General features: G+C 50.3%; 1 protein-coding gene across 7 annotated transcripts in view; it reads right to left on the reverse strand.

The window, feature by feature from the left end:
- The window catches only part of TCF3 (transcription factor 3), a 181177-nt gene that overhangs the window by 13196 nt on the left and 146855 nt on the right, over window positions 1-21126 (reverse strand). For 2 of the 7 annotated variants that reach the window (XM_060232787.1, XM_060232783.1), the window contains exons 12-17: window positions 19973-20051; window positions 17884-17957; window positions 8293-8484; window positions 6187-6313; window positions 3034-3181; window positions 1945-2183 (exon numbers count right to left, since the gene is read on the reverse strand). In XM_060232787.1, the coding sequence (XP_060088770.1) occupies window positions 1945-2183; window positions 3034-3181; window positions 6187-6313; window positions 8293-8484; window positions 17884-17957; window positions 19973-20051 (859 nt within the window). Of the gene's footprint in view, window positions 1-1944; window positions 2184-3018; window positions 3182-6186; window positions 6314-8292; window positions 8485-17883; window positions 17958-19972; window positions 20052-21126 lie in introns of all 7 variants that reach the window. The other 5 variants (XM_060232782.1, XM_060232781.1, XM_060232788.1 and 2 more) reach the window with 3 other exon arrangements.

Consider the following 21126-nt stretch of genomic DNA (forward strand, 5'->3'; position numbering starts at 1 on the left):
TTATGTGCATGCACAGAAGAAGATTTATATCCCGCCCTATACTCTGAATCGCAGAGTCTCAGAGCAGTCACAATCTCCTATCCCTTCCTCCCCCACAACAGACTCCCCGTGAGGTGGGTGGGGCTGAGAGAGCTCTCCCAGAAGCTGCCCTTTCAAGGACAGAGCCTCAGAGCGGCCTACAATCTCCTTTGCCTTCCTCCCCCACAACAGACACCCTGTGAGGCGAGTGGGGCTGAGAGAGCTCTCACAGCAGCAGCCCTTTCAAGCACAGAGTCTCAGAGCGGCCTACAATCTCCTTTCCCTTCCTCCCCCACAACAGACACCCTTTGAGGCGAGTGGGGCTAAGAGAGCTCTCCCAGAAGCTGCCCTTTCAAGGACAGAGTCTCATAGTGGCCTACAATCTCCTTTCCCTTCCTCCCCCACAACAGACACCCAGTGAGGGTGGTGGGGCTGAAAGGGCTCTCCCAGAAGCTGCCCTTTGAAGGACAGAGTCTCAGAGTGGCCTACAATCTCTTTTCTCTTCCTCCCCGACAAAAGACACCCTGTGAGGTGGGTGGGGCTGAGAGAGCTCTCCCAGAAGATGCCCTTTCAAGGACAACTCTGTGAGAGCTATGGCTGACCCAAGGCCATTCAAGCAACTGTGAGTGGAGGAGTGGGGAATCAAACTTGATTTTCCCAGATAAGAGTCCAGGCACTTAACCACTGCACCAAACTGGCTCTCCTCTGGAAGGTGACTGCATCTGCTGAGGTATGCATGCACATGAAAGCTTCAACCCAGAATTCAACTTTGTTGGTCTTCAAAGGTGCCACTGGACTCAAACTTCGTTTCTTTAAAGGCTAAGCAGCAGGCTGAAACCAAGGTGCTAATTTCCGGGACTTAAAACACCCGATTAGGGAGGGACGGTGGCTCAGTGGTAGAGCATCTGCTTGGGAAGCAGAAGGTCCCAGGTTCAATCCCTGGCATCTCCAAAAAAGGGTCCAGGCAAGTAAGTGTGAAAAACCTCAGCTTGAGACCCTGGAGAGCCGCTGCCAGTCTGAGAAGACAATACTGACTTTGATGGACCAAGGGTCTGATTCAGTATAAGGCAGCTTCATATGTTCATATGATATATCTTGAACTACTTTCCTATGTGCTTTCCCACTGTTCCTGTTAAGCACCCCACTCGGGAACCAGCTGTGACTGTCGAAAGCTCCGCCCTCATTAGCTAAACTGCCTGCTACACGAAGGGCAAGATTTAAACAAACCCATTTTTGTGTGTGCGCAGGGGATGCTCGCCAGGAGGTGACAAATTCCAGTAACGCAACTTGTAAACCAGGCCTCAGGCGGTGAGACAGAGGTGTGACTTTGAAAGCAAAACAACTCATCTTCAGTATTCTGGGATCCCCCCCACTCCCTCACAGAACCATGGCTGTACTTTTGGTCAAGCTGAATTGGTTTGCTTTGCAATCGCTGCGTAAGGAACGGCGAGGGGGAATTACGGGGAGTTTTCTCCACAAGGTGAGATTCTCGGGAGGGGGGGGCGGGGGAGAGAGACTGGTTTGCCGTAACTCAACCTAAAGACCTCTTAGCGCGAGAAGCTTCCCAGAGTTCCTGCACAGGCAAGAGGGACAACATGCAGAGAGCGCAACGCTTTTTTTTCCAAACAGAAAACAGGAGAGGGGAGGATGCAAAAACAAAAAAAACCCAACCCCCCCCAAAAAACAACCCCCCCAAAACAGAAACAGAAAAACCAAATAAAACGCACCACCATAAAAATAAAAAAGGACGCAAAAGTTCAAGGGGGGGGGACACGACATCAGCCGGGGGGGGGGAGGCGGCGGAGGGAGAGCGCCGGGTGCATCCTTGCAGCGCAGCCTCGGGGCGGGAGAGGGGTAGGGGGTGGGACAAAACAGACAGCCCCATGCCGTTCCGAAAACGTCACCCCGTCGGAAGCCTCCACTGACCTCTAACTTGTTGTTCCAGGTTCAGAATAACCGACACAGCCTGGTGGAGAATTAGCAGTTTGGTCTGAGGTTTTTCGCTGTTCAGGTGGAGCTGGCACATACGCCCAAGCTCTTTAAAGGCCTCGTTGATGTCGCGGACCCGCAGGCGCTCGCGGGCATTATTGGCGACCCGCCTCTCTTTCTCTCGCTCGGCTTTTTGCTCTGGGGGAAGAAGGTCGTCTTCCTCATCCTCATCTTGACTAATGGTTTGAAATAAAGAACGAAACAAGGGGGGGGGAGGGACGTTTTTCTCGTGTGCACACCTCAGCACCGGTTCGCGTAGACAAAAAAATATATATAAAGGAGGTTTAAACACGCACACACCCCTCCCCACCCCACTCCTGTTTTCCAAACCGGAGGAAACGACACCCATTTTGCTGGGAGTCCCTTGAGGTCAGCTCTTTTCAAATTGTGCGACTGGGTAATCCCGCCCGAATTTTTGCTTTCGACGAGAAGATAACAAAGCTTCCCCGAACCCGTGAAATTTCAGATCACCGAACATGAGGAAACTGCAACCCTTCTGTCCCACGTCCCTCAGACTAGCTGCCTTCCAGAGCAGCTCTACCAGGGATTTCTTGTCTCCCTGACCCCAGCTGTCTCTCCCATTATAAGGGAGCCTTGGGTACATCCTCAGGTATGTATCGGTTTACAGAGAGTATCAGCAGAAACTCAGTATGCCTGGCCAGGGTCTTGGTGAAGCCAAACGGCACACTCGAAGACTCCTCCATCCCTGGAAACTTCGGCCACGTGCAGGGATTCCACGGTGATCAAGGCGGGATAAGTGCCCAGACAGTTTGAAAAGGGCTGTTGGGAATTTAGGATACCCCGGATAAGGAGTGGCCCACCTTTAACACACACACACACACTCACAATGCCAGGGGAATTAACACCAACGAACAACGCGAATCCCACTTCAATGTCAAATTAGCCAGAGGGAATCAAAGCCGGGGCATGGGGTGACGCCCCCTTAACAATCGGTACCCTGTCTGAACGGGTTGCCCCTTGCCCTTAAAGGGAACAGAGGAAGGTCAAGACCTGTTCAGTGAGCACCTTGTTCTGTTCCGGGACGACTTGTGCTCCTTCTTCTCTTCCTCCGAGTTGTCCGCCACGGACGTGTTCTCGTCGTCCTCCTTATCCTCGCGCTTGATCTCGCTCGTTCCCGACGAAACGCTGGCTCGCCCCAAGCCTCCCGTCAAGCCTGGAAGGGAATCACAATGGGGTGTGAGAGGGCGGGGCCTAAACAGCACCACTGCTGTGGCTCACCTGAATGAAGGCACCACTCAGGTAGGGCGACTTACAGCATGGGGGGGGGGGGAGACTTTCCAGTCGCGCAACAGCCAGCCTGCCCATTAGGAGTGTTGACCTGCCATAATAATTCATTTCCTGGCTTCCCAATATTTTATTTTATTTTAATTTCTTTTTCCGGGACACCACTGCCAATTTCAATCCGTCAGCATTCGATGGCGTTCGTCAAAATGAATTATGGCACTTCAGCTCTACCGAACCTAAGAATATGAAAGACGGTCCCTGGAAGAAGGATAGTTCATAGGTCGCAGAACCTGCTCTCGATCCCCAGCATCAAAGCGGCCAGGCTCAAGACGACCAGAGCCAGGGCCTTTTCTGTTGTGGCTCCTGTCTGGTGGAATGAGCTGCTGGATGAGGCTAGGGCCCTGCGAGAGCTTCCACAGTTCCGCAGGGCCTATAAAACGGCGTTCTTCCGCCGGGCATTTTCGAATTAAAATCGACAACAACAGGAAAGCAGAAATCAATCCGTTTGGCCCACTTTGAACATCATATTGTGACTGTGGATCTTTTTCTTATAGGACATCCAGCCGAAATATTGAAATAATAAAAATTTTAACATCGACGGAGTTGCTAGTACCCGCAAATAGCACCTACCATTGTTTTGCATAATTGTTTATGTTTTTATTTATGATATACTTGTATTTTTATATTTTGTCTATTAATATTGATCTCAATATATCAGTTTGGTGCAGTGGTTAAGTGGGCGGACTCTTATCTGGGAGAACCGGGTTTCATTCCCCACTCCTCCACTTGCACCTGCTGGCATGGCCTTGGGTCAGCCGTAGCTCTAGCAGAGGTTGTCCTTGAAAGGGCAGCTGTGAGAGCCCTATCAGCCCCACCCACCTCACAGGGCGTCTGTTGTGGGGGAGAAAGGAAAGGAGATTGTGAGCCGCTCTGAGACTCTTCGGAGTGGAGGGCGGGATATAAATCCAATATCTTCATCTACCTCACAGGGTGTCTGTTGTGGGAGAGGAAGGTAAAGGAGATTGTGAGCCGCTCTGAGACTCTTCGGAGTGGAGGGCGGGATATAAATCCAATATCTTCATCTACCTCACAGGGTGTCTGTTGTGGGGGAGGAAGGGAAAGGAGATTGTGAGCCGCTCTGAGACTCTTCGGAGTGGAGGGCGGGATATAAATCCAATATCTTCATCTACCTCACAGGGTGTCTGTTGTGGGAGAGGAAGGTAAAGGAGATTGTGAGCCACTCTGAGACTCTTCGGAGTGGAGGGCGGGATATAAATCCAATATCTTCATCTACCTCACAGGGTGTCTGTTGTGGGGGAGGAAGGGAAAGGAGATTGTGAGCCACTCTGAGACTCTTCGGAGTGGAGGGCGGGATATAAATCCAACATCATCATCTTCTTCTTCAATATATATATTTTAATGCGAGATCAAATAGCACCTACCATTGTTTTACATAATTGTTTTATATGTTTTTATTTATGATGTACTTGTATTTTTATCTTTTGTCTATTAATATTGGTCTTGTGACCTTTTACCGTGAGCCGCCCTGAACCCGTTTTGGCAGGGAGGGCGGGATGCAAGTCGAATAAATAAATAACTATCCGAAACGAAACCGCTCTTTTATTGTTGGACTACACGGTTTGAAAGTGATAAGGTTTTTGGACACAGTAGCTGTGTCGTTCGTAGGATGGTTTTCTTACTGTACCGTTGTATTTAGATCCCAGCGGGCAGCCGTGTTGGTCTGAAGCAATAGAACAAAGCAGGAGACAAGTGGCACCTTTAAGACCAACTGAGTTTTATTCAGAATGGAAGCTTTCGTATGCTCTTAAGCAGACGTCATCCGCTAAAACGGGAATGGCAAGCAGCGATTCTTAATATAATATAAGTGGGCAGTGAGCTGGTACGTAGAATCATGGGAATGTTTTTAGCAGATTAAAAGAATCACAAATAGGGACCTGTGTTTGTTAGCGTTAGGACAAAGCAGGGCCTGAAACAACGCTGGAGGGTGATAAACACTAGAGCAGGGGTGGCCAACGGTAGCTCTCCAGATGTTTTTTTGCCTACAATTTCCATCAGCCCCAGCCATTGGCCATGCTGCCTCGGGCTGATGGGAGTTGTAGGCAAAAAACATCTGGAGAGCCACCGTTGGCCACCCCTGCACTAGAGGGTGTTGTTTCAGCCCTGCTTTGAACTAACACTAACAAACGCATTAGGGCTTGTAGAATCTTTCGGGCTCAAGTGCCGTGTTCTACTGGAGAAAGTTTTCCTTCCAGACGTTTCGTTTTCAGCTGCGGAGAACATCCTCAGTGGCCTTGCAGCCGGAGCAGGCGCTCTGACCTTCTTGGCTGCTGTGCATTGGTCAGAAGGTCAGAGCGCCTGCTCCGGCTGCGACGCCACTGAGGATGCTCTCCGCAGCTGAGAACGAAACGTCTGGAAGGAAAACTTTCTCCAGTAGAACACGGCACTTGAGCCCGAAAGATTCTACAAACCCTAATGATGTTACCAGCCGTGAAAACCTGAAATCTTTGATAACTAACAAACACAGATCCCTATTTGTGATTCTTTTAATCTGCTAAAAGCATTCCCATGATCCTACATACCAACTCACTGCCCGCTTAAGAACTGCAGCTTGCCATTCCCATTTTGTCTGATGAAGCCTGCTTAAGAGCATACGAAAGCTGACATTCTGAATAAAACTCGGTCTTAAAGGTGCCACTTGTCTACTGCTTTGTACCATTGTATTGTTCTTTGAGACACAGAGATTGTATTCTGTGGACTATACGGAGAATTATTTTTCACATGGAGCGAGTTTGTTGTTCTCCAGGATGAGACGGGTCTTTCCCTGCGACCTCAACTGGAGTCGTGACAGAGAACTGGACTCTTTGCTTGCCACGGACTTCCGAGTCTCCTTGCCGCGTGGCGATGCGGACTTACCACTGAAGGCATCAGACTGTCCTCTGTTGAGGTCCGGGAGCGAGCTGGCCTGCGCCGGGAGAGCGACGTGGTTGTGGAGTAGACTGGGGTTGCTGGGAAGGCTGTCTTCCGGATGACCTCCTCCCACCTACAACGGGAAAATGCAAAAAAAAAAAAGGCATTCTGTACAAGGCACCCTGCAAACTGAAGGGTGCAAACCTCCAAGAATGTCACGTTCAGCAGAAAGAGGACGAAGGACCAAGGGAACAAACGTCCTCGTAACTATCCAGAGATTGTAAATATTCCCATTTAACAGATTTATTTTCATTTATTATTTATTTCAGTATATTTCTATTCTGCCCATTCCCCGTGTGGCTCAGGGCGGAGTACAACGTAAGAACATAAGAGAAGCCATGTTGGATCAGGTCAATGGCCCATCCACTCCAACACTCTTTATCACACAGTGGCCAAAAGATACACACACACACACACACACACTGTGGCTAACAGCCACTGATGGACCTCTGCTCCATATTTTTATCCAATCCCCTCTTAAAGCTAGCTATGCTTGTAGCCGCCACCACCTCCTGTGGCAGTGAATTCCACATGTTAATCACCCTTTGGGTGAAGAAGGACTTCTTTTTATCCGTTTTAACCTGATTGCCCAGCAATTTCATTGAATGCCCACGAGTTCTCGTATTGTGAGAAAGGGAGAAAAGGACTTCTTTCTCTACTTTCTCCATCCCGTGCATAATCTTGTAAGCTTCTATCATGTCACCCCGCAGTCGACGTTTCTCCAAGCTAAAGAGCCCCAAGCGTTTTAACCTTTCTTCATAGGATAAAACATACGATAGAACAATAAAACACAATAAAAACATTTTAAAAACGGGACAACTCAACAGCACTCAGAGAAGTTTACCGTATCATCACATATTGCCCAGCCCACCCATCTCACGTCACGATATCTCATAGAGATGGCAGATGATAATCCATTTTATAGCACAGGCGACAGTGCCGATAGGGGAGGGGAATCAGATCACGAATAGACGCCCGCAGCCTCAACTAAAAGCCTGGCGGAACAGCTCCGTTTTACAGGCCCTACGGGAGGCTAATAAGCCAAGTAGGGCCCGGATCTCTGTAGGGAGCTGATTCCACCAGGTCGGGGCCAGGACTGAAAAAGCCCTGGCCCTAGTTGAGGCGAGGTGGGCGTCGCTTGGGCTGGGGAGGGCCAACAGATAAGCCAACGTGCCCTCCAGCTGTCTAAAGGGAAGCCCATGCCATGGGTCTGATTCAAATTCGTGCCTGCCCAACAGCCAAGGTCCCTCATGAGAGAGGTCCCTCGGAGATCCAGTTTGGTGTGGTGGTTAAGTGTGCGGACTCTTATCTGGGAGAACGGGGTTTGATTCCTCACTCCTCCACTTGCACCCGCTAGCATGGCCTTGGGTCTGCCATAGCTCTGGCAGAGGTTGTCCTTGAAAGGGCAGCTGCTGTGAAACCCCTCTCCAGCCCCACCCACCTCACAGGGTGTCTGTTGTGGGGGAGGAAGGGGAAGGAGATTGTGAGCCGCTCTGAGACTCTTTGGGCGACTGACCCCTACTGGAGGCCTGGGGGATATTCAGAGAGGTGGTTGAAGAAAACCTGTCCCTGCCTCATGACTGCTGGTATTCCAAGGAGGTCTCCCACCCAAGTATTTTTCCGGCGTCACCCTTGCTTAAGTTTCCGAGATCTGATGAGATCCTGGTCAAGGCAGAAAGCAACCAACGTTTTGAACGTTTGGTCACATGTCTTAGAAGGGGCCAAGAAAAGATCATATGGAATTTGTGACGCTGAGGATTCAAAAGACTTACGCTGTGGAACAGGAGACGGGTTTGAACGCCACTGCAACTGTTTGCAGCACTGAATTCAGAAGAGCGCCCGTTTGCCTCCGTTCCCAACTATCCCAATGCCATCCCTCCCTTCCTCCAAGCAGCTCAGAGGGTGCGTCTCTGGTTCCCTCTCCCCTAACCCTAACCCAGTGAGCCTTGAGGCTGAGGGAAGATTCGAACACAGGTCTCCCCAGTCCTAGCCCAGCACGAGAGCCGCCGTTATTCCCGTCACTCTCGTGCGCGCATCCGGTCCCTAGCTTACCAAGTTTGAATGCCGATTGGCGATCGGCAAGACTGAGGCAGGGGGGAAAGCTTGGTTGAGGCTGCCCACCGAGGTGCTGTGGCCGGACGTGGAAGCGAGCAAGCCGTGTATGTCTCCGTGGTTGCTCTGGCCCACGGCGTGGCTCCTCAAGACGTGGATCGCTTCGTCCAAGTGGTCTTCCATTTTGTTTTGCTTTGGGGAAGAGGAAAAGAAGATGAACTTTCGTACATGCTAAGGAATGCACTTTATTGCACTTTCGTGATCGTTTGCGGGTGGATTTTGCCGCTCCACCCAGAGAAATCCAGTTGCAAGATGCGCTGGGAGTGGACTGAAAAGTGCCTTATTTAGTGTGGGTGAAATGTTGCCTGTTTCTCTTTCTCTCGCTGTTTCGGGCAGGGCTCGCGTCTTGATGGCAGATTAATTCATTTTATCTTTCCATTAGTTAATGGCAGGGCTCCCCCCCCCGGTAGAAAAAGCCCAGCAGGAACTCATTTGCATATTAGGCCACACCCCCTGACACCCAGCCAACCGGAACTGCGTTCCTGCTGAAAAAAGAGAGCCCTGGTTAGCTGATATCCAAGAACGTCTAGAGCAGAGGTGTCGAACATGCAGTTTGGGGGCCGAATCAGGCCCCCAGAGGGCTCCTATCAGGTCCCCGGACAACTGGCCGTCATCTGCTTCCTTCTCCCTCTCTCTGGCTTCCTTCTGCATCACAGCTTGCTTTGCCAGGCTTGCTCAACTGCACAGGAGCTACAGAGCAAAACCTCTATTTTCACCATTGGCTGAGGCTCCTCCCTTTGGGAGGAACAGCTTGCTTTGCCAGGCTCTCTCAATCGCACAGCAGAGCTACAGAACAAAGTCTCTATTTTCTCCATCGGCTGAGGCTCCTCCCTTGGGGAGGGAGAGCTTGCTTTTCCAGGCTCTCTCAATTGCACAGCAGAGCTACTAAGCCAAGCCTCTTTTCCTTCTATTGGCTGAGGCTCCCCCCCCCCAGTCCCCTGGGGAAGGAAGGAAAGAGCCAGAGCTTCCTTTGCCCAGTTTGCTGGATCCCATGGGAGAAATACAAAGAAAGAACCTTTAAGACCAATGAGTGCTAATGTTTTGAGAGTGTTTTACCATTTTCTAACAAATATATTTTTGTGTTTGTCTGTGTTCTTTATAAAATTTATATCTCTGGTACCTAATCTTAAATAGGAACACACATGGCCCAACCCGGCATGGTCCGGCCCAGCAGGGTCTCATTTAGGTTCGATCCGGCCCTCATAACAAATGATCTAGAGAGCAGATAGTCTCTTTCTGAATACTGATAGCATCCCCTTTTGTGACCTTTAAGTCCAGATTGTTGGAGGAATTGTAAAACTAAAACATATCGTATGAGGTGGAAATGTCCAACGGTGTTAAATTTTTGGAATAAAGTGGTAGAGCAAATAAAACTTATATTCGATCTAACCATTCCAGTTGATTTTAAGCTTCTTTTATTTGATATCTGGCCGGATGAATTGGCGAGTAAAGATCAGAAATCTTTAATCTCAACAATGCTGGCAATAAGTCGCATGGCAATTGCTAAAAATTGGAAACCCCTACATACTCTCACGATTGAAATGTGGTATGATAAGTTATGGGACCAGTATGTAATGGGAAAGACAATGGATAACCCTTTCTTCGAAAATGATACTGATTTGGCTATAGATTATGATTTGCTTTGGACCCTGGTTTTGGAATTCTTTGGGAATATTTCCTTTTAGACTAATAGAATGGCTTGTAGGCTGTTTCTTCATTCTTAATACCTAGCATATCACGGACTGTTTTTGTAAATTGTTCGTTATATGCATCCAATGATCTAAATTGGATTCTTGTATGTTAGATTTATATTTTTATTATCTATTTTCCCTATGCTGCCTTTGTATCGGATTAGATTCAGTCAAATAAAATCTATTATTTTAAAAAACAAAACAAAAACATTTTTCACTTTGAGGTGAGATTTTGTTTGTTTGACTTCCCTGAGACTTTGTTTAGGTGGGTGTTAGGACAACTCTGTCCCTCCAGCCCAAAGTTCACTTTTGCTAGCCCCATAAGGAAGGCCGAGTGCAGAAGAATAGATGCTTTCGAGCTGTGGTGCTAGAGAAGACTCTTGAGAGTCCCTTGCACTGCAAGAAGATCCAATCAGTCAGTCCTCAGGGAAATCAACCCAGACTGCTCCTGGGAAGGTCAGATGCTGAAGCTGAAGCTCAAATCCTTTGGCCACCCAATGAGAAGGGAGCACTCCCTGGAGAAGATCCTGATGCTGGGAAGACAGAAGGCCAAAGAAGAAGGGGACGGCAAAAGAGGAGATGGCTGGACAGCATTACTGATGTAACAAACACGAATTTGGGCAGACTTCAGAGGATGGTGGAAGACGGGAGGGCCTGGCGTGACTTGGTCCAGGGGGTCGCAAAGCTCTAATCCTTTGGCCACCCAATGAGAAGGGAGCACTCCCTGGAGAAGATCCTGATGCTGGGAAAGGCAGAAGGCCAAAGAAGAAGGGGACGGCAAAAGAGGAGATGTCTGGACAGCGTTACTGATGTAACGAACACAAATTTGAGCGGACTTTGGAGGGTGGTGGAAGATGGGAGGGGCTGGGGGATCGCAAAGAGTCAGACTTGACTGTGCAAGTGAACAACAACAAAAATCTGCCAATCAGAAGTGTTTTCAAGAGGGACTCAGCACTGGAGAATCTGCGTGGAATGCGGGAAGAGTTTGAGTACCGGTCCCCAGCATCTCCAGGTGAAGGATCTCAGGTGCAGGAAAGACTTTGCCTTAGACTTTGGAGCGCTGCTGCCGGTCAGGGGGACCCAGAGCTCAGAATCTGCAACAGGGAACTTTGTATCCCTCTGGCAGCATTCTCCGGTTCCTGCCACCTCTGTTGAAGCGCCCCGTGGTGCAGAGTGGTAAGCTTCAGAGTCTTGTGAGCAAAAATTCTACTTCGTGAGCGACTGGCATTAAAGCTGTGAGCTCCTGCAACAATTGGTGTGCTCTGGGGTCATCCTTCCTGAGCGAAGACCGAAATGGGTGAGGCTGGAGGCTAAAAATCTGTGAGCCGGCTCACGCTAACTCAGCTTAGAGAGGACACTGCTCATGGCCTGAGTTTGATCCCAGCAGGAGCTCGGTCGAATGAGTCCCCAGCTTGCTGGGAAGAAAGTTTAGAAGACTGGGGAAGGCAATGGCAAACCACCATGTAAAAAAGGCTGCCGTGAAAATATCGTCATGCGACGTCACCCCAGAGTCGGAAACGACTGGTGCTTGCGCAGGGGACCTTTCCTTTCCCCCCCCATGCTTACAGGGCCCTGTGGCGCAGAGTGGTAAAGCTGCAGTACTGCAGTCGGAGCCCTCTGCTCAAGTCCCTAGTTTGATCCCAGCAGAAGCTGGATTCAGGTAGCCGGCTCCAGGTTGACTCAGCCTTCCATCCTTCCGAGGTCGGTCAAAGGGGAAAGCACAGAGGACTGGGGAAGGCAATGGCAAACTACCCCGTAAAAAGTCTGCCGTGAAAACGTCATGATGCGATGTCACCCCAGAGTCGGAAACGACTGGTGCTTGCGCAGGGGGCTACCTTGACCTTTATAAAGGGGTTGCTATTGAGAATGGGAAGAAATGTCTGCTCTCTAGGCTGGAGGAGTCAAACCCATTTGTTACAAGGGCATAAATGTCACTGGATCTGACATAAATGTCACTTTGTCAGGCTGGGACGTGCGTGCCATAAGATGTAATGCCAGGTACCAGAGATATAAACTTGATAAAGGACACGGGTGAACCCAATAAATGATATGACTTTTTACTCAAAATACAAATAGGCTTAGAATATTAACACTCTTCCAGTATTTCTCCCCTGAATGCCCAGCCTTCCGCTTCCACAGGCTGTTACACTTTAACACGAGGACAGCATAGAAGGGGTGTCAAACATATGGCTCGCGGACCGAATCAGCCCCCCGGAGAGCTCCTATCAGGCCCCCGAGCAACTGGCTGTCGTCTGCTTTCTTCTCCCGACATCTTGCTTCCTTCTGCGTCACAGTTTGCTTTGCAAGGCTTGCTCAATCGCACAGGAGCTACAGAGCAAAACCTCTCTTCTCTCCATTGGTTACGGCTCCTCCCTTGAGGAAGAGACAGAGGGAGAGCGTGCTTTGCCAGGCTCTCTCAATCACACAGCAGAGCTACTGAGCCAAGCCTTTCTTCCTTCTATTGGCTGAGTCTCTTCCTTCCCAGTCCCCCAGGGAAGGAAGGAAAGAGCCAGAGCTTCCTTTGCCCAGTTCTCTGGATCCCATGGGCGAGATACAAAGAAAGCATCTTTAAGATCAACAAGTGCTAATGTTAAGCATGTTTTAAAGGGTTTTTTTTTTAAAAAAAATCTTGAATTGTGTTTGTGTCCTTTAAAAAGTTTATATCTCTGCTACCTAATCTTAAATAGGCACACGCATAGCTCAGCCCAACACGGTCTGGCCCAACAAGCCGCCCTGAGCCTGCCTAGGCGGGGGAGGGCGGGTATAAATTAAAAAAAAAAGTTTATTATTTATGTCAGATCCATCGCTCATAACAAATGAGTTTGACAACTCTGGTATACAGGGATGTAATACTCAGCCTCTGTCATCTGTCAGTAAAGGTGATCAGTTCCTCATGGGCTGGATAAGAGCTTTGAACTAGCCAGTTCCAGCCTGCAGACTGTATGTCTGACATCCCTACTCTAGGCATTCCTGAATATGACTAACTCATGGAGATGTGTTTTTCCTCTTCAGAAGAGCTGACCCATTCCTAGATATACTCCCCAATCTGGTGTAGCGGTTAAGTGCGCAGACTCTTATCTGGGAGAACCGGGTTTGATTTCTCACTCCTCCACTTGCACCTCCTGGAATGGCTCTCACTGGGGTTGTCCTTGAAAGGGCAGCTTCTGGGAGAGCTCCCTCAGCCCCACCCACCTCACAGGGTGTCAGTTGTGGGGGAGGAAGGGGAAAGGAGATTGCAGGCCGCTCTGAGCCTCTGTCCTTGAAAGGGCAGCTTCTGGAGAGCTCTCTCAGCCCAACCTGCCTCACAGGTGTCTGCTGTGGGGGAGGAAGGGAAAGGAGGTTGTAGGCCGCTCTGAGCCTCTGTCCTTGAAAGGGCAGCTTCTGGTAGAGCTCTCTCAGCCCCACCTGCCTCACAGGGTGTCTGCTGTGGGGGAGGAAGGGAAAGGAGATTGTAGGCCGCTCTGAGCCTCTGTCCTTGAAAGGGCAGCTTCTGGTAGAGCTCTCTCAGCCCCACCTGCCTCACAGGGTGTCTGTTGTGTGGGAAGAAGGGAAAGGAGATTGTAGCCGCTCTGAGCCTCTGTCCTTGAAAGGGCAGCTTCTGGTAGAGCTCTCTCAGCCCCACCTGCCTCACAGGGTGTCTGCTGTGGGGAGGAAGGGAAAGGAGGTTGTAGGCCGCTCTGAGCCTCTGTCCTTGAAAGGGCAGCTTCTGGTAGAGCTCTCTCAGCCCCACCTGCCTCACAGGGTGTCTGCTGTGGGGGAGGAAGGGAAAGGAGATTGTAGGCCGCTCTGAGCCTCTGTCCTTGAAAGGGCAGCTTCTGGTAGAGCTCTCTCATCCCCACCTGCCTCACATGGTGTCTGTTGTGGGGGAGGAAGGGAAAGGAGATTGTCGGCCGCTCTGAGCCTCTGTCCTTGAAAGGGCAGCTTCTGGTAGAGCTCTCTCATCCCCACCTGCCTCACATGGTGTCTGTTGTGGGGGAGGAAGGGAAAGGAGATTGTCGGCCGCTCTGAGCCTCTGTCCTTGAAAGGCCAGCTTCTGGAAGAGCCCTCTGAGCCCCACCCACCTCACAGGGTGTCTGTTGAGGGAGAGGAAGGGAAAGGAGATTGTGAGCCACTCTAAGGGCAGGGTATAAATGCAATATTTTCTTCAATAAGAATTGTGCCATGCAATTTTCCTTTATTGATCTTGATTTGAATCTCAGCTGAAGAAACATCTCAATAACCATGGAGAGAAAGGACTAAAAGAGAACCACGAGGGGCCACAGACTGACTCTTCCTTTCCTCATCTCTACCCGCAAAAGGTCCCTTGAGGTAGGCAGTTGCTGCCATCGCTTGGGAAAGAAAACAAGCGTCACCCTCACAGCTCCCTGGCTATGTGGGGATTCCAGCCAGGCCAGCCAAAGCGGCCGGCCTCTGACCCCTGCCTAGCTGACATTTACAAAACAGCTGCCAGGAGCAAAAGCAGAGAAGCCGGGCGCTAACAAGACAGCCTTTGTGAACAGCTAAGATGAGCCGTGTTTATTCTCGGTCTCGCGTGCTTCCTACTTTCCAGATCCAGTTCTAGTCAGTTGTGAGGTCAAAATTCGGGTGAACATAAGAGAAGCCATGTTGGATCAGGCCAGTGGCCCCTCCAGTCCAACACTCTTTGTCACATAAGAACATAAGAGAAGCCATGTTAGATCAGGCCAGTGGCCCCTCCAGTCCAACACTCTGTGTCACATAAGAACATAAGAGAAGCCATGTTGGATCAGGCCAGTGGCCCCTCCACTCCAACACTCTGTGTCACATAAGAACATAAGAGAAGCCATGTTGGATCAGGCCAATGGCCCCTCCAGTCCAACACTCTGTGTCACATATGAACATCAGAGAAGCCATGTTGGATCAGGCCAATGGCCCCTCCAGTCCAACACTCTGTGTCACGTAAGAACATAAGAGGAGCCCTGTTGGATCAGGCCAGTGGCCCCTCCAGTCCAACACTCTGTGCCACATAAGAACATAAGAGAAGCCATGTTGGATCAGGCCAGTGGCCCCTCCAGTCCAACACTCTGTGTCACATAAGAACATAAGAGAAGCCATGTTGGATCAGGCCAATGGCCCCTCCAGTCCAACACTCTGTGTCACATAAGAACATAAGAGAAGCCATGTTGGATCAGGCCAGTGGCCCCTCCAGTCCAACACTCTGTGTCACATAAGAACATAAGAGAAGCCATGTTGGATCAGGCCAGTGGCCCCTCCAGTCCAACACTCTGTGTCACATAAGAACATAAGAGAAGCCATGTTGGATCAGGCCAATGGCCCCTCCAGTCCAACACTCTGTGTCACATAAGAACATAAGAGAAGCCATGCTGGATCAGGCCAATGGCCCATCCAGTCCAAAACTCTGTGTCACATAAGAGAAGCCCTGTTGGATCAGGCCAGTGGCCCCTCCAGTCCCACACTCTGTGTCACATAAGAGAAGCCATGCTGGATCAGGCCAGTGGCCCCTCCAGTCCAACACTCTGTGTCACATAAGAACATAAGAGAAGCCATGTTAGATCAGGCCAGTGGCCCCTCCACTCCAACTCTCTGTGTCACCTAAGAACATAAGAGAAGCTATGCTGGATCAGGCAAATGGCCCATCCAGTCCAACACTCTGTGTCACATAAGAACATAAGAGAAGCCCTGTTGGATCAGGCCAATGGCCCATCCAGTCCAACACTCTGTGTCACTGAAGAACATAAGGGAAGTCATGTTGGATCAGGCCAATGGCCCATCCAGTCAACACCCTGTGTCACACAGTGGCCAAAAAACCCAGGTGCCATCAGGAGGTCCATCAGCGGGGCCAGGAGATTGTAGGCTGCTCTGAGATCTCAGAGCAGTCACAATCTCCTGTACCTCCCCCACCCCACCCACACAACAGACACTCTGTGAGGTGGGTGGGGCTGAGAGGGCTCTCACAGCTGCCCTTTCAAGGACAACTCCTACGAGAGCTATGGCTGACCCTAGGCCATTCCAGCGAGTGCAAGTGGAAGAGTGGGAATCAAACCCGGTTCTCCCAGATAAGAGTCCACGCACTTAACCACTACACCAAACTAGCTCTCCACACCAAACTGGCTCTCCCTTTATTCTTCTTCCCTTTATTCTTCTTCCCTTTATTAGTATTATTTATCACTTCCCTTTATTATCATTTATTATTCTTCAATTGCAGGAGAGGTTGGGGCCTAAGATTCGACCAGACTTGACATTAGGAACAAACTCCGGCTCCCTTGCAAGGAGAATGAGCTGGGATAATTGTTCCCTCTAAGCTGAGTTAGCGTGAGCTAGCTAACAGATGTTTAGCCTCCAGCTCACACCTTTTTGTCTTCGCTCAGGAAAAATGGCCCCAGAGCACAACAACTTATGCAGCAGCTCACAACTTTTTATGCCAGTCGCTCCCAAAGTAGAATTTCTGCTTGCAAGACTCTGCAGCTGCGAGGAAACACTGAGGGATTTGCACAGAGATTGAGAAGCACAGGAGACACAATGCGCCCTGGGGAACCCCCACAAGATAGGTCCCACCCCAATGACAACTGCTAAAGGTAAAAAGGTAAAGGTAGTCCCCTGTGCAAGCACCAGTCGTTTCAGACTCACAACCTTTTCATGGCAGACTTTTTACAGAGTGGTTTGCCATTGCCTTCCCCAGTCTTTTATGCTTTCCCCCAGCAAGCTGGGGACTCCTTTGACCGACCTCGGAAGGATGGAAGGCTGAGTCAACCTCAAGCCGGCTACCTGAAAACCCAGCTTCTGCTGGGATTGAACTCAAGTCGTGAGCAGAGATTTCAGACTGCAGTACTGCAGCTTACCACTCTGCGCCACGGGGCTTTCCTAAGAAAGGTCCCTATGCAAGCGCCAGTCATTTCAGACTCTGGGGTGACGTTGCTTTCACAATGTTTTCACGGCAGACTTTTTACGGGGTGGTTTGCCCATTGCCTTCCCCAGTCTTTTATGCTTCCCCCCCCAGCAAGCTGGGGACTCATTTTACCGACCTCGGAAGGATGGAAGGCTGAGTCAACCTCAAGCCGGCTACCTGAAAACCCAGCTTCTGCTGGGATTGAACTCAAGTCGTGAGCAGAGATTTCAGACTGCAGTACTGCAGCTTTACCACTCTGCGCCACGGGGCTTTCCTAAGGAAAGGTCCCCTATGCAAGCGCCAGTCATTTCAGACTCTGGGGTGACGTTGCTTTCACAATGTTTTCACGGCAGACTTTTTACGGGGTGGTTTGCCATTGCCTTCCCCAGTCATCTACACTTTCTCCCCAGCAAGCTGGGGACTCATTTTACCGACCTCGGAAGGACGGAAGGCTGAGTCGACCTGGAGCCGGCTATCTGAACCAACTTCCGCTGGGATCGAACTCAGGCCGTGAGCAGACGGCTCCGACTGCAGTACTGCAGCTTTACCACTCTGTGCCACGGGGCTCTTATGACAACTGCTATCCGAGAGCAACCCTTTGAGCCCGATCCATGAGGAATTCATAGGACCAAAGTAAAGACTGGCCCAGCCCAGTTTGTGTAGGCTCTTGATTCAGCACTTCAGTCCCTTTTTAACCCACTTGTAGGTAAAGCACTTGACCTCTCAGCCTGAGTTGCCAGGTCAGCGTTGGAAAATATCAGGAGACTTTGGGGGGTGGAGCCAGGAGATGGCAGGGTTTGGGGAGGGGAAGGGCCAAAGCTATAGAGCCCGCCCTTCGAGCTGGATGTTCTGCAGCTTAAACCTTCTCCCTTCTTTGGGCGCACAACCTGGGACGCACAGAAGGCTTTACTATGCAACCCAACCGCCGTTTGGGCAAAAACGCAAACGCCGATGGGCAGCCTCACAGCAACTCACCAAAGTATGAAGGGTCCCTTCGTAACTCGGGGATAAGGCACCCTGTCCGCCTGATCGGGGCCACTGCGAAGAACCTGGGGAGAGGACAAACGCACAGAGAGAAAATGAGGTGGCCGGCTCCCAGCGAGACTCTCACGGTGTAAGACGAGGAAGTTGGAAAGCGATCTACGATTCTTGATAAAGGGGCCACAAGCAGGGATTTGGGTCTACCGTGGGTTTCCGATCCTCTGCCCCGTCCCTTCAGGAACTAGCTCCAGAGCACCAAAAAAAATGTGCATAGGCTAACGAGAACAATGCACTTCTGCTTGGCCTGCTGCCCTCTCTAAGCCTCAGAGGAAGCTAGGTAGCTAAACTGACATTCGCCATCCTAACGACTCCAAACAAACAGAACAGTGTAGTGTGGTTTATGCAGATATGAAGAAGATCTGCTGTACTTCGCTGCTATTAATACATTAATATATTAATATCAGGGCTTTTTTTGGTAGCAGGAACTCCTTTGAATATTAGGCCACCACCCCCCCACCCCGATGTAGCCAATTGTCCAAGAGCTTACAGTAGGCCCTGTGCTAAGAGCCCTTTAAGCTCTTGGAGGATTGGCTACATCAGGGAGGTGTGGCCTAATATGCAAAGGAGTTCCCGTTCCAAAACAAAAGCCCTGATTAATATAGTTTTAACATAGCACTTGCATTGATACAGTTGTTTTATGTCATAGCTGTTTTAATGGTTTTCTGTTATTGCTTTGCCTATTGGCCTTGCAAGCGAGCCGGATTTGGCAGGGAGGGCGGGATATAAACCAAGCAAATAAATAAATAATGCCATTTTGATAACTGTTAAGATATTCCATGGCTGCGGGTCCCTGTTTTATGCTCCCCCCCCCCCGGAGAATTTGCACCCAGGACAGGAGTTCCCTGTTGTCTCTGATGAGGGAGACGGTGCTCTCTCGACCTTTAGCATTCTTCAAGGGTATATAGCTAGAGGGGTGCAGAGAGCCAATCCAGAAGATATATATAATCAAGACCTGGATTTTTAGACATTTTAAAACTAACTTTCTTACTGGAATGTCCTGGGGAAAAAGGCCTTGAGAAACCCTGGAGAAAAGGGGATGTGATCTTTAACGGAGTCAGATTTCCAACACATACAATCCAAACACCTCCCCCTGCTTTCCCTCCTCAATTCAGCTGCAAGTGAAAAAGCTGAGGACAATCAATCCCCCCCCCCCCCCCACAAAAGGCAATTCTTAGGCTGTTGCAACACCTCCACACAGGCCCTAGATGGAGCCAGAGTAACATGTGTTTCAATCTTAAGGCCTCAAATAGTACTTGAAGAAGGCCAAGAGCCCTGCTGGATCAGACAAGGGAGGGTCCATCTAGTCCAGCCTCCTGTCTCACACAGTGGCCAACCAGTTCTTCTGGAGGGCCAACAACAGGGCAGAGAGGGTGAGACCTTCCCCTAAGAGGAACAGCAGAAGAGCCCTGCTGAGTCAGACCAGGGAGGGTCCATCTAGTCCAGCCTCCTGTCTCACACAGTGGCCAACCAGTTCCTCTGGAGGGCCGCGAGCAGTGTAGACAGGCCGAGGCCTTCCCCTGAGAAGAGCATCAGAAGAGCCCTGCTGGATCTGAGCAGTGGTCCATCTAGTCCAGCATCCTTTCTCACACAGGGGCCAACCAGTTTCTTTGGAGGGCCAACAACAGGGCAGATAGGCTAAGGCCTTCCCCTGAGAAGAGCATCAGAAGAGCCCTGCAGGATCAGACCAGTGGTCCATCTAGGCCAGCCTCCTGTCTCACACAGTGGGCAACCTATTCCTCTGGAGGTCCAACGACAAGGCATAGAGGCTGAAGCCCGTCACGATGGTTCCTCTCGACACTGCTATTCAGAAGCTGACTGCCTTCAGAAGTTGACTGTGGAGGTTTGCTTTAGTCCCCAGGGCCAGTAGCCACTGACAGACGTATCCTCCATGGATGTGTCTCATCTCCCTTTAAATGGTTGTGGCCATCACTATACCCACGAACCACACATTTTGGTCTCTCATTGAGCTACTAAGTCTTTCCTTATGTCCCATCCCACCCCCCGCCAAAAATTCTCTGCTTACCTGTTATTCCCTGAGGGGAACCCACCGGTGTGGATGGATTCGAAGAGAAATTATTGCTAGAGTGATCTGGGGAGTAAATCTGAAAAAAAAAGGGGGTTGGGAGAAAGAGGAGAGGAAAGAACGTTTATTTAAAAGATTTATATGGGCGCATTTGCTCATTCTAGAGAGAGGCAGACTGAGATGAGTAGCTTTAATCTCTCTGCAGCGGTAGAAAAGAGTACCCAGAATCCCCTTAAAGAATACCAACATCTGTGATAAGGATATGAGCTGTGATGAGAAGAAGAAGAAATTGAATTTATATCCCACCCTACATTCTGAATCTCAGGGTGGTCACAATCTCCTTTACCTTCCCCTCACCACAACAGACACCCTGTGAGGTAGGTGGGGCTGATAGGGCTCTCCCAGAAGCTGCCCTTTCAAGGACAAAGTCTCAGAGCAGCCTACAATCTCCTTTCCCTTCCTCCCCCACAACAGACACCAGGTGAGGTAGGTGGGGCTGAGAGAGCTCTTACAGCAGCTGCCCTTTCAAAGACAGAGTCTCAGAGCAGCCTACAATCTCCTTTCCCTTCCTCCCCCACAAGAGACACCCTGTGAGGCGGGTGGGGCTGAGAGAGCTCTTACAGCAGCTGCCCTTTCAAGGACAGGGTCTCAGAGCAGCCTACAAACTCCTTTCCCTTCCTCCTCCACAACAGACACCCTATGAAGCGGGTGGGGCTGAGAGAGCTCTCCCAGAAGCTGCCCTTTCAAAGACAGAGTCTCAGAGCAGCCTACAATCTCCTTTATCTTCCACCCCCACAACAGACACCCTGTGAGGTGGGTGGGGCTGAGAGAGCTCTCCCGGAAGCTGCCCTTTCAAAGACAACTGTGAGAGCTATAGCTAACCCAAGGCCATTCCAGCAGGTGCAAGCGGAGGAGTGGGGAATCAAACGCAGTTCTCCCAGATAAGAGTCCGCGCACTTAACCACTACACCAAACTGGCTCTCTGCTTGCTTCTTCAGATACTTCCATCGCCAATGTTATCTAAAGAAGCAGGAAGAGCAAGGTTTTTTTTTTTGTAGCCGGAACTCCTTTGCATATTAAGCCACACCCCCTGATGTAGCCAGTCTTCCGAGAGCTTACAGCGCTCTCAGTACAGGGCCTACTGGAAGCTCCAG

The sequence above is a fragment of the Heteronotia binoei genome, chromosome 2 (assembly GCF_032191835.1).
Source record: "Heteronotia binoei isolate CCM8104 ecotype False Entrance Well chromosome 2, APGP_CSIRO_Hbin_v1, whole genome shotgun sequence".
Lineage (NCBI taxonomy): Eukaryota > Metazoa > Chordata > Lepidosauria > Squamata > Gekkonidae > Heteronotia > Heteronotia binoei.